Source organism: Athene cunicularia, assembly GCF_003259725.1.
Source record: "Athene cunicularia isolate RWA chromosome 17 unlocalized genomic scaffold, athCun1 chr17_part1, whole genome shotgun sequence".
Taxonomy (NCBI): Eukaryota; Metazoa; Chordata; class Aves; order Strigiformes; family Strigidae; genus Athene; species Athene cunicularia.
Window position 1 is genome coordinate 5,603,745 of NW_020799122.1, and position 12,993 is coordinate 5,616,737.

At 40.2% G+C, this 12,993-nt stretch overlaps 1 protein-coding gene across 3 annotated transcripts in view; it reads right to left on the bottom strand.

Annotated features, from left to right (window-relative positions):
• Positions 1-12,987, bottom strand: part of ABL1 (ABL proto-oncogene 1, non-receptor tyrosine kinase) — an 82,833-nt gene extending 69,846 nt beyond the window's left edge. For 2 of the 3 annotated variants that reach the window (XM_026860410.1, XM_026860407.1), the window contains exon 1: positions 12,170-12,987. In XM_026860410.1, coding sequence (XP_026716211.1) covers positions 12,170-12,205 — 36 coding nt within the window. In that variant the 5' untranslated portion in view covers positions 12,206-12,987. The remainder of the gene's footprint in view (positions 1-12,169) is intronic. The other variant, XM_026860408.1, reaches the window with a different exon arrangement.
• Positions 12,988-12,993: the final 6 nt, after the last annotated feature.

The following is a 12,993-nucleotide window of genomic DNA, read 5'->3' on the forward strand; positions in this document are numbered from 1 at the left end:
CAGCACCAACATCCCCAGCACTGGTGGGGCTTCGTTTCAAGCATGACCTACATTCACAGAGCTTCACCAGGCAGCAGGTCCCCAGCGATACAGTGTCAGGGTGTAGGTGCACTGACAGCAGATCTCCTTCCCCCACACCTTTTTTTTTTTTTTTTTTTTTTTTTTTTTTTTTTTGATAGTACTTTGCCTAAAGAATTAATCTGCCTTTTAAAAAAAAAAAAAACAAAACACATTTTGATGGGGAAAGAGGAGAAAGGAAAAAGTGTCCATGAACCCACTCTCTTCTCATTTGTTGTCGTCTAAAGAAATCCATTTTTCAGCTTTGCATTCAAGAACCGCGATGACAATTTTTAATTGTACTGCATATTTGCATCCTCTTAAATAAATCAGAATTTCTTTATAAGTCAGAAAGGCATCCTACAATTACCTTTTCAGCGCATCTCCCCTTAGGTAAGGCCTTACTATCCAAAGCTCTCCCAGACTCATCCCTTACGCACGCTGCACAAATGGGTACCTCCACGGCACCCGGCTATGACCACATACACACCAAAGCAGGGATAAAGACAACTCAAATCCAAGCGTGATTGTGTAAGACTGTAGTAGAGAGGTATCTGAGGTAGAAGAGAGCACCTTTACTTGCATGGGATTAGTTTTACTTCTAAAATTTTTAGACGTACTACATTTTTAAAATTCAGCTGCTAGCAATTCCAATTTGAGAATCATAAAAAGTACTACATTAATAATTGAAATGTAAAATGCCTGTCTGGTTTGCTCCAGTCCTCAGTCCCCCTCCCCAAAGGGCCTGATTTGCCTTAGGGGAGCATTTCACAAGCAGCACACCAACTTTCCAAAATACAACTTCAGCAGATGAAAGCCTCATAACCACAGAAGAGCTGCCGCCCTTCTAATTCTAGAATTTAAAAACGGTGACATCCACGGAGCTATTTAAACTAATTTAAAGGTAGAACAGCCAAAATACTTCAGCCCAACCAAGCACTTCAGATACCACACGGTATAATTATTCCAGATGCAGCCCACCAGCAATCTCCCCATTTCAACCACAACATCCCTCCTTTATCAACGGGCAGACAGCGTTCCGCCATCGTTGTCGTGACTCACCGACACCGGGGTGATGAGGCACCCTCAACACCGGGTGATTCAAGACTATCTGGTAGCCATGAAATGTGTTTCATACCAGGGGCTCCAGATCATCAGGTTCCGAAGTCCAGCTGAAGCCCACCACTTCCTAATTTGGAAACGGTGCAGATGAGGGAGACGTCTGAGCTGGAAAGCATCTGCTCTGTTGGTGTCTGCGTCTTTCACCTTGATGCTTTTAATGCTTCTGTAGCTAGGCAGGACTAAATGATGTGAACCTGGCCAATACACTGTAACATTCACTTTTCTGGGGAAAAGTAACATAATTAGAACAAAACCACCTCACTGGATTTGTGCTACTTATTCCAAAGAGTGAAATGCAAATATTTCATGTTAACATTTCATGGTTCTTTGAATCCTTACCCGATACTAAATGAACCACTGATCGCTATTTTCATTTAATGTTCCTCAAATCCTGTGTTTTTACCACTATTACAAAGCCATGTTACTGCTCAGTGAAGTTTGCAATTACTCTCAGGAGAGGTCTGCTTATCAACAGTGCGGCAGGTCTTCAATGAAATGTCATGCAGTACCTTTGCTTTGCAGAGGCAAAACCGCAGTAACCGAGATGATTATATTAGCATTTAAAGCTAGTATTTGCCTCCAAAAATCCAACCTTTATTATCCTAATTCATCCTTTTGCTTGGCTCAAAATATCACTTACTTACGTAAGAGGTGTTATTACCTCTGTGCGTTTTGCAAACCAGTAACAGCCTTTAGGATTTGGCCTTCTCCAGACCCGTCACTGCAGCTGTTCAAGAATGAACTCCTAGAATACATCTGCAAGTTGTATTTAGCGAGCAATACAAAACACACGGCGCACCTAGGATTGTACTTGTCACCATACAAAGCCTCACTCTCTAGCAAGAGCTAGATAAAAAGTACCAGTAATTCTTGCAGCAAGGTCTAATTAGACTGAAGTTTCCCCAACAGATTTTTTTCCTAATGATATGGAATGTGAAGGGTTGAGCAACACTTACCCTGTGTGATCACCTCATAACAATAATTACTACTTAAAACCTGAAACACGATAGCACCTTGACATCCAAACCTCTGTGTAGGAGGCACTATTTAGACATAACAGACAATCCACAGAACCTGAAAAAAATTGCAGCTTCTGCATGAACATCAACAGTATCAAATGATGGGAATAGCTTTGTCTTGCCTCCAATTCACTTCCAGTAAAGGGCATCTATTTTGTTTTAAATAGCTGCACATTTGGAAAAAAATGTGTATAGTAAACACATTTAATGCAGTCCATCAATAGTCATAAAAGAAGTAAAGTTTGATTGCAGAGAATTTTAAATGCATCCATGAAGTTAAATATATTTAAGAAGAAATAACAGCTTGGTATTAATTCAAAATATTTCACTTGAGCTTTCCTAAGCTATTTGCAAACATTAGGTATAGCCAGACAACAGTAGCTCTAAAATAGCTGTTCCAGTAATTCTGGCTAAACTAGAATGTACCTTTTAAATGAACATTATGCGTTGTCAGATTTACAGAGGATATGAAGAGAGCTTAAACCTAATGAAAATAATAAAAACCCATTCAAGCATACATATTTATAGCTTAAACTATTTTGCTAGATGCACTAAATCTTATTATTATAAAATCGTCCCACCCAAAAGAGATTTGAGTGAAATAGAGTACTACTAGATTACAGCTTCGCTTTTGTTAGCATTGTTACAACTTCATAAAAGCGTAACTCCACAATTAGCTCTGTGATAGCAATTCTGACATTCAGGCAACACCAACTGCATAAATAGCTGTAACAGGAAGAATATTGTTTTCAGTTATTCTCCGAGCATCCTCACCAGGAAACATTCACATCTTTAGAAATGTTGGACAATGCAGCAGGAGGATTTACAGAATCGATTTCTATACTAGGAGTACCACACAATTTAATATATGTATATCATTTTTAAAAGTCGGTGTGGCATAACAAATGACGCGGGGGAATGAGATCAAATGTAGAAGACAGCAAGAAGTGAAAAGGAATACGGTACTGAAAAATATTTGTTTTGTTTTAAAAAAATAAAGAATGGGCTGAAATGGAGCTTGAAGCGGTGAGGGAGCAAGATTTCCCCACTAACAGCAAGAGAAAACATCACCAATCAACCTCTTTTTTCAGCAAGCAAGCTCAGAAAGATTATAGGCTCTAAAATTAACTAAAAAGACTTGACAGCCACTATTTCTGAAATTCATGGTTGTCACTTCTGACACTGGTTCTTGCTATTAACTTTTGCTCATTTCCAGGACACTCCTTACTGCAGGGCGTTTGTTTTAACTACAGCAAGTTATTAAAAAGATTCAAAGAAGACACCTGGTGGCCAGTGCGTCAAACGACACTTTAATTTTCTCACAGTTTATTACAAAGGTATCACAAAAATCCAAGTGAAAACAGTGGACTTCACTGCATAACAGCCCTGTTGATAACCCACTGTGTTCAAGCCAAAAACTGAGAAAACTGAGAAGTCAGGAACAGCCCTTCCCCAGTTACATTAAAAGAAACAGCACCTAAAAACAGGGCAACATGAACACAAATTAAATTGCAAACATTTCCTGAAAGCCCAAACAATTTCCGATTTAAACTTTCCACGTCCTTATCCCACTACCATTCACACATTCAGCCTCTGGAAAAACAACACTATTTATTCTGGGAACATACACCAAAGGAGGAAAAAAAAAAAAAAGAAAAAGCCATCAGTTATGCCAGGTGCAGACTGTCAGCTGATCGGCTCATTGGGTTCACAGCAACAACCTGATGGAATCCATGTGTGTGTTGGTAAATTGTGGATATGTAGAGTTAAGTGAAGTTTCCTCCTAGATAGCATCAGTGTGATGGGAAACACAGGAAACATGCCCAGGTCACTCTGTACTTCCAATGGACATCAAACCGGGAACAACCAGCAACTCAGTGAATGGGGGACTCTCTACCTCAGCAAGCTTTGCCATCCCCAAACCCAGGCATTTAACAGGCAGCGGAATATGGAATTCCATACTGTCTTCATCACACATTATTCCCAGCTTCCAAGTTCAACATTCCCTCTTTGATGCAAATACTGACTGCAAACCACAGGAGAATAAGGTTCAGCACTTTACTATTTTTACATACTCCTTATGAGCTTTAAGGAGAGACTGGACCAGACAGGATTTGCTACTGATCAGGCAGCACTTCAAAGGATGAGTTTACCGAGGGGCAGACTGGACACAACTTGCCCTGGAAAAGCATACAAGAAGTACCGAGTTGATATGGTAGGAGTAAGGTAGGAACTGAAGTCAGTCTAAAAGATAAATGAACCAAAATGCCTTAGAAAAGCGGCACTAATGGATAAGAAGCTTCTCAAGGCAGGCAACGTCTAGCAATATTGATTCTTTAATACACACAATGAAACCAAAGTCTTAATGATTAATAATCTGTTGTGAAATTCTATTCATTAGGTAAAAACAGAACATTGAGATGACACAACATAAATCAGGCAGTCTTCTCACTCATGAAAGAATGATGATCTTGCTTGCGCCCATGTAAATTAGCAGCAATCACTCTGCAGAAAAGCAAGCTTATGCTTTCACAACCTAACTGGTAACAGCAAGAAGAAATTCTGGGAAAGAATTTAAAAAAAAAAAATCTAACTTCAAGCCTAACTTCAGAAAGTACTTTAGACAAAAACTAAAGCAAGCTGGTGTTCAGGACACGCTTGCCCTGTCATTACAATGGGCAACCCACCCCTCCCAGAGCATAAAACACAGTTTTAGCAGATTCATATCAAATTTTGTCATCAGGGTGGTGCAACTTCCAGCAATTTCACAAAAAGTTATGCTTAATATCTAAGCTCAGAACTGGGATTAAATGTGCAAATTTAAAGAACGAACAAAGGAAAGGCATTGCCTTAGCTTTACTTAACTAACATTGTCTGGGTGTTCATTACCCTTTTTGTCCAAGATTCCTCTTTAAACTGATAAAATGGATATTCTGGTAAGCAGATTAATAACCTCTACAGGTTGTTTAGATTGATCTTAAATCAGCATAGAGCAGGATAAGAGTTGACCAAGGTGACAGTCAACGAAAGCAAAGTAACAAGAGTCCCTCTCACTTCTGCTGAAACCGCTCTGCACGTTTCTACAGTAATGGACTTCTGCGATTCACAACAGACCTTTTTATAAGAAGACTTACTACTCCTCACCAGAATGGCACAGTACATCTGAAATGACAAGAGACTGCTGGGTGAAGACACTGGCGCTCTTTATACAGCCATCAACAGACACTGCAGATAGAAGGCAGCCCCCTCCCCCTGCCAAAAAAAAAAAAAAAAAAAAAAAAAAAAAGAAAAAGGAAAGCAAAGTCCATCTGCAACAATAACTCCAGAAGGACAGTAGTATTTTAAACACTTCCTTCAGTCTGCATGAAGGCAAATCAACCAGAGCAGTTTACATAGCTGAAAGAGATGACACCTATAACATACCAAACATTTACACCCACACCTTTTAAACCTTACAGTGTGGATCAAATGCACTGATGGAACTGCACTAATATTCTGGGAAATCCGGGGATGGTTAAATACTCCAAACAGGGACCAAGGCTTAAGGCGGGGCGCTCTGAACCTTTACTGGACACGCCACTGGTATAAGCTGGATGTTAAGGTCTGGACTAACTACTGCAGCCACGCATCCAGACTGCCTGGTATCAGTTAACAGCATTCCTTATCCAACACCTTCCCAAGACACCGCTTACAGTTGCATCTGCATGAGTAAATGGAGCAGAACTGGCCAGGACTGACAATACCCATTTATTTCTAGTCTGCTTTATCACAGTTCCTATAAGCACAGCTGGAAACACAGCCCTGTTGTTCCAAGAGACAACACAACAGCATCCCCACCCTAAAACAACAATCCTCCCGACAAGACCTTCCAAGGCCATTTTCACCTTTCTGCACCCTTGTGATTCGCTACATGCCACTGAGCCCACTGCAGAGAGCACCAGGGATGAAACTCAGGATTCCCAACTCTCAGCAATGGGACTGTGGCAACTTCTCACTTTCAAGCTTAAGATTTAAACTCTTTAATTTAAAATACTGAGAGTTTGTGGGTAAATGTTGAAATGTGCTGAATGAGATCATTGCTTACAAGCAACAATTTCTATTCTAATGCCCCGCAGCTTTCTCTTGCCTTCCTGTCCTGATCTTCTCACATAGTATTTCCTATTAAAATTTGTACATAGGAATGCAGAACCAGCACTGTCTGTTAATGGAAGTCTGGCATACGAGCAACCACAACCCTTTCGTCGTAAAGGAGATGAACTGCTTAAATGTGGCAAGTTATCAAAGATTAGTCAGTACACAAAACAGAACTGCTTTTGCCCCAGAAAAGGATTAGCCTTTCCCCATCATCATCATCTTCCACCTCAGCATGTGGAAAAGCAGTTTAGCAAGTCTTAGGTCTCTTTCCTAACATATTCCAACCCTAGATCAAGTTTTGTGGAGGAGCTTCTTAACAAAACCTACTGGTATTTCATAATTGGAGCAGGAAAAAATATAGCAATAGCTTTGTATGATGAGAAGGGATATAGTCAGAGACCGTAAACAAATCTGCATTTGGTGTGCAGCCGATGTCAGCATTAACCAGACTAACACTGGAGCACATCAAAGTTGGATACAATAAACAATGATCTCAAAAGCTGGGGATAAGTCTCCTAACAGAGATGGAATTAAAGTTTGGGAGCTGCTAAATCTCCAACCTAACAACGAAGAAAGTTTTGTCAGTTTAGAATGCAGACCCGAGACACTGAAGGCAGGCTCTAAATTATGGACTCCTATTAGGCGAATGATAATGATATAATTTCAGGTGAATGGTCTAAAGCGGAATCAGGAGTACTATCTTTCCAGTCTCAGGTTTTGCAGTTGGTGAAGCAGAGACGAAGTATAAAAATGCCCCAAGGAACAATGGAAAGAGATAAATGTAGGGTTTGTAACTACATGGGTTTAAAGAAACAGAGTTCTAGTATGGAATGAATCTCATTTAAATCATTTCCATGTATGGGCAATTGACTGTCTAATAAATGTATATTGCATATAAAGAAGATATATTGAGCTCACCTGTAGGATAAAGGATAACGAGTACAAAATCATGTACTATTGCTTGAGCATGACCTGCTCTGGACTATCCAGCTGATAGAAGTATATTCCAAAGCCATACAGTTAATAATATTTTACAACAACAGAAACCTCCCTGGAATTATGTAGGAAAATTCATGGTATGAAAATTATCAGCATTTCATTAAAATAATAAACACCAATATAATTATAACAGTATATACTGTAGTATATACTCATATATGCTGGTCAATCACCAAGCCCTGAGGAAGGAACCAATTACAAAGTAATCTACTCATTTTCACAATCCAAACATGAAATTTGACAGTATAAAACAAGGTAGATTATTAAACCTAAAGACTCTTGAAAATCAATTTGCAGTCAATAATATAGAAAAAGACACTTTAATTTTTTTTTTCCTAATAGTGAATTTCATAGGGCATGTCTCCAACTGGCAGCTGTGACAAGCTTATGCTATGGATCTGTTCTGTGCAATTACTCTCTAATTAAAGCACTAAAGCTTTCAGCACCCTTGTAAGAAAAAAAGTTCAGAGCCAATATGAAAGAGACTGTTGCAGTCTCACTTCAGCTATATTCAGCACCAAAGGTATTAGAAAAATGGATTCAGTTCCTGGAGTTCATCTCTTTACAGTAAGGTGAACAGCTCCGTTAAGCTTCCCTATCACTTATCTGCTGCAAGAGAAACTATCAGAAAGACCACATTTTATCACTACAAGAGACTAAGAAAAGAACATTCTTGTGTGAATGCTTTATCAACTATATTCTAAAGATACTTAAAGCTCAAAGCTGAACAACTATCGCTCCCTGGTAGTGTAAAGGTGTAACACAGATTCAAAAAGAAAGTTCTCTTTCTACCAACTTCACAGTTAGCCATATTCGTATTGCTTTGCAGAATTAAAAAGTTTTAAGACCAGGCTGATATCTATCAGTGATCCGTTCTATGTCACGAGAAGCAGCGCATAAGAAAGTCTCATACTCAAAACCCCTTCAGAAAGTTTCTTCTTCCTCACAAATCAATCATTTCTCTGACTGCCACAGCAAGACTGGCACCAATGACAGAAAATATGTACATCAAACTGTAGCATCATTTGAAAGACCTATATTTCAAGATATTATTTACCGTTAATTTTGCATTGTTAAATCCAAAAATCACACTCCAGTTCCCACCAACGTGCCCATGGAAGGATGGTCCCTGTTTCCAGTCACTGTCACAATTTCCACAGCAAAGACTATATATAAACTCAGCCCTTCAGGCTCGCACAAGGAGACAACCACTGCTCAGGATTTCACCCCTCAGAACACTGCTCTGCTGCTGACCAAGCAGCATCACAACAGTCAGTTGTGCAGTAAACGGAATTTAAAGCTGTGGACCAAATCCACTCTCTCGCTAAAGAGTTATCCTACCATCTCTTCCTCACCTCAGCATCACAGGTCTAATCGTTAGAATTCATTTTTTAAGCTTTCAGGTGCTGCTTTTCCTTGGAGATACCGTTTTACCAAGATGCTTCAGGGGATCTGCTCATCACTCAGCACAGCAACACCTACCCAAGACAGTTGTAGAAGGTGGGGTGTTTGCCGAGCACTCCAGTTAACTACTGTCAGCTCTGGGATCAGACTTGAGCCCTGTGGGAACACGCTGTTCTTTTCAGAAGTTTGAGTTTTGCTGAGATTAATGTGCTGTAAAGGCACAAGACACACTAGCATGTAAACTCTGAAATGCATTGATAAAGTCTTTCCTATTAACTGCCTACTGACCACAGCTTTTCTCTCAGTTGGATAGACCCAAAAAGCAGTCACTACAGACTCAGTTCTCAGCTGAGAAAAGCACAGAAGAAGAGACAAATGTTGCCTTTTATACCTTCTCTCAATTTCAAGCTTGCAAGCAGTCTAAGAGATGGAGTAATCTGCGTCAAAATGAAATCTGTAAAATCCTGTCAAGGGCTACTCTGCTGCCCAGGGTAACCGTAGCAGCATGAACTCAGGCTTGTAAAACACCCTTAGTAGAGAAGGCAGCAATACAAAAGAAAGAAGCCCAAAACTTGCCCATAGATTTTATTTTTTCCCCTTAATGCACTTCTCAATTGTCAACTCATGACAAAATTTAGAGCCTTTCTGCATTACTCTCACAGAACATTTGACCACCAGCAGAGCTGATTTCTGGCCAGTTGCCTCCTTGCTTTTCAAAAGCCTCTGGATGCATTGCTCTGAGTGCTGCGGAGAGCATGACAACTGAGAAATGGAATTACTACCCTGAAAGTTATTTTGCTTTACACTGTTAGTATCTGATAATATTCACTTAACCCTTTCAGCTAAGATTCGATATCACTGAAACAATTAAGGTCTTCAGTGCTCTGAAAAAATCACTAAGCATTTGCTGAATGAGCCTTAGTAGAACTCAGCAGGTAGTGGTCCCACTGAAACAGGATCAGGAAACAGTTTTACCAAAATGCAACCATAACAGGACAGCCACGCTACTATCAACTCTGCTTTTCCTTTGTTTTCTCATACGTTTTAACACACAGGAACTTCAAACAAGTACCTTTAAGAATTCAACTATCTCAAGGGGTTTACTTTAAGCAGCCCACCTTGGAATTTCTCCTTAAGCATTTCTTCGTTACGAAAAGGAAGAAACGTGATTTTCCTGGGACAAACTAGTTCCCACAATGTGACAGAGAAACCAGATATGGTGTTTGGCATTTAGAAGAAACTGTGTAATGAAAAAACTGAAAGACAAATATGCAAAAATTTAAGCCCTGAAAAAAATGCCAATCTATTTTTATGAACTACAGACTGTGACACCATATCTAAATAGGACTGAAAACACTGAACACAATTCTGTCCATTAATTATAAAGTATGTCAGACCATATATTTCAAAGACAAATTCTGAATTAAAAAAAATAGAGGGAAATAGAAATAAAAATAGAGGTAAATATAAAAAAATATAGGGAAAAGAACTTTCTAAAATGAACTTTTTCCCCTCTGCAATTTTCCAGGTATTTTAAGATAGCATTTTTCAGGATAGGTGGAGCCCAAACTCAAAACAGAGCTGAACAACAAATAATGGTGGTACAGCCTTCTACTGTCTGTACTTGGAAGAACCATTTCATACACCCACAGAAAGAAACTTTTCCTCATGTGGATAAGCGAGGCTGATCTTCCACAGTTCTCTTAACAGATGTCCTGGCCTTGATGTCCCCTTTCAAGTTTATTCTTTTCTAAATCAAGACACTGAGGTCTCTTGTGGACATATGGTGCATGGACATAGACGCTATTTTTCTTTGCAAATGTGCTAGGATCTTCTGACCTCAGGTCGTACTGGCAAGAAGTTACCATCTGCCTATTCCTGTTAGATGATCAAAAAGGAGCATTTTTGGCCCTTCTGCTACATCAAAACACCAAAGGTAGGTAGAATACTTTACTGCTTGCAGTTAGCACTCTCACTGTATCTCATCTGACCTTGAAACTCTGTCCAAAGTAGTAAAAGCAGCAACCAAACTGGGGGTGGAGGAGCGGCTGTATCAGAGGACTGAAAACATGGCTTGGAAAAATCCAGCAGCAGGTTTATCAGAGGGCCAAGTGAGCCCTTACATTCTCTAACCTTTCCTGAATTTCCTTAATTTCCTCAGTGTACAAACATTGTATGGAGAATTAAAAGAAAACATCTATGTAACTCAAAACATATTTCAACACAGTAGTACATACACAGGATCTCTGTCTGTGTCTTCGCTGAACACTGCACAGGATTTCTTGGGCCCTTCTAGAAACACAGAATGAGAAAAAGTTTGGAAGCAAAGTCCAGCTCAAACAAAACTGAATCAAAACTTTTCCACTAAGTAGACTGTGTTCTCAGCCACAGCATATACTTCAATTTTCATTTATACAGAGATTACAGATGCAGTTTTGTTTTGTTCACAAATAAAATTCCTCAAGGGGACAAAACTTTTGCAGCAGCTTTGTCAAAACCCCATTCTCCAGCTGAAGATAGCAGCCAGTAGCATGTTTTCTCAAAGCACATTAGAATTAAAAAAGCATTGTGTAAAAGCAAGGATTACTCCAAAAAATTTTGGTGAAAGTTCATTTCTGTGCCTCGCTTTTGTAGATGCCTTCAGTTTACAATTTCTTTGGTCATTTGTTTTTTCTTTTTTTTAAAGAAAAAATAGCAACATTTGAAACAAGTCACTAAACCTACCTCTGAGTCCTACTGAGCTTTTTATCTGGCTTCTTTCTTGAAATTCTCAGTCCCCTCTTAATTTGTGGAAGACTGGCAAGTGACAGAATTGCTGTACCCCTAACTTAGCCACTTTCACCCTCCAGCACTTAAACCCATCACAGCAGGAGATGAAGGCTTAACTGGCTATGAGAAACCACTAACCAAAAGCACTGTAAACGCACTAAACAAATTAACAAGAAACTGTTTTATTCCAACCAGTTTTCACAACAGCAGTATCCACAAACTTTCCAAAAGCAGTCTTCTTTTTTGCCCCCCCAAATAGCAAAGTCCCTATTGTAAAAATAAAGAACACTTGTCGCTGACCACAGCCTCACCATCAGCTGTGGTTAGTCTATACCTGCGAAAGACAACTCGAAAAGGATGAAACACTTTCCCAGACTGTAAAACAGAACATACCTAAGGCAGAAATGATAAACATTTACAACGTTAAGAAGTTACTTCCTTGTATTCCAATTTAGCTGTACAATAACCTCTGCCCAGGTTCCAAGCAATCTGAGCCAAGTATTTTCTTAACAAACAATCACAGAAGATTTGCATTAAGAAGCAAGGGAGAGAAAACAAAAGACTTCCATAAAGTATAATATCTCTGTATCCACACCGTGCCCTTGAACAAATCCGTATTGCATCAATCTTGGCAAATCAAAATTAAACCAATGGAAACCTCTTACCATGTTCGACAAAGACGTTACAGTGTGGGCCCCCATGCCTCGATGACTCCTTCTTCCCTGCTCCTTTGATGAAGTGCAGGGCGGGCAGACTTGGCCTCCTTTGGTCCCCAAGAACTTTTCCAGGCTGCTGCCCCATAAAGTAACAATGGGCAGCCTATCCGAGGATGAGAAGTTTTTGAAGAAGTCTGTGATCCCTGATCTTCCAGGTTGGGAAGGAGCTTTGAAGGCGAACGTATTTTAGGTGGGTGCGTTGGTTGCACTCACTGCGTGATAAAGTCACTTGAGGCAAAGAATTAAGACAAGCGCCGATTCCTCCAATGCTTTTGAAGATGGCAACAAGGCTCCTTAGGTGGCTTTATGCAAAAAAATCGAAACGAGTCAAAGTTCCAACTGCTTAGTAATGACCAAGCGTTACCAAAATTTCAGGCTGCCATATGTAGTGTGTCTTCCACGGGGTAAAGGAGAGTTAGTTCATCTCACAAGCAAGAAACCACATGTAGGCTCACCCAGGGCAGGAAACAGCCATTCCCACTGCAACCAGTGTCAAGGTTTCTTTTTTTTTCCTCCTTTTCTTTTGCATAGCATTGAGTTAGCGAAGGCCAAAGAGCCACGTATTGGGCTTCAAGTATCGCTGAAGTCTTAGCAGGATCAAGTACGCTGAAACCATGTCAGCTCGCAAGGCGAAGCGGAGGCGGCTCTGGGCCCGGCAGGCTCCTTGGGGCGAGGGAGCGGGACGGGGGGCTCCTGCGGTCCGGCCTCACCACGCCTCGCCTTCTTCCATCGCAAGCCTCGGGCCGCCCGCACCGCCGCTACCTCTCCCGCAC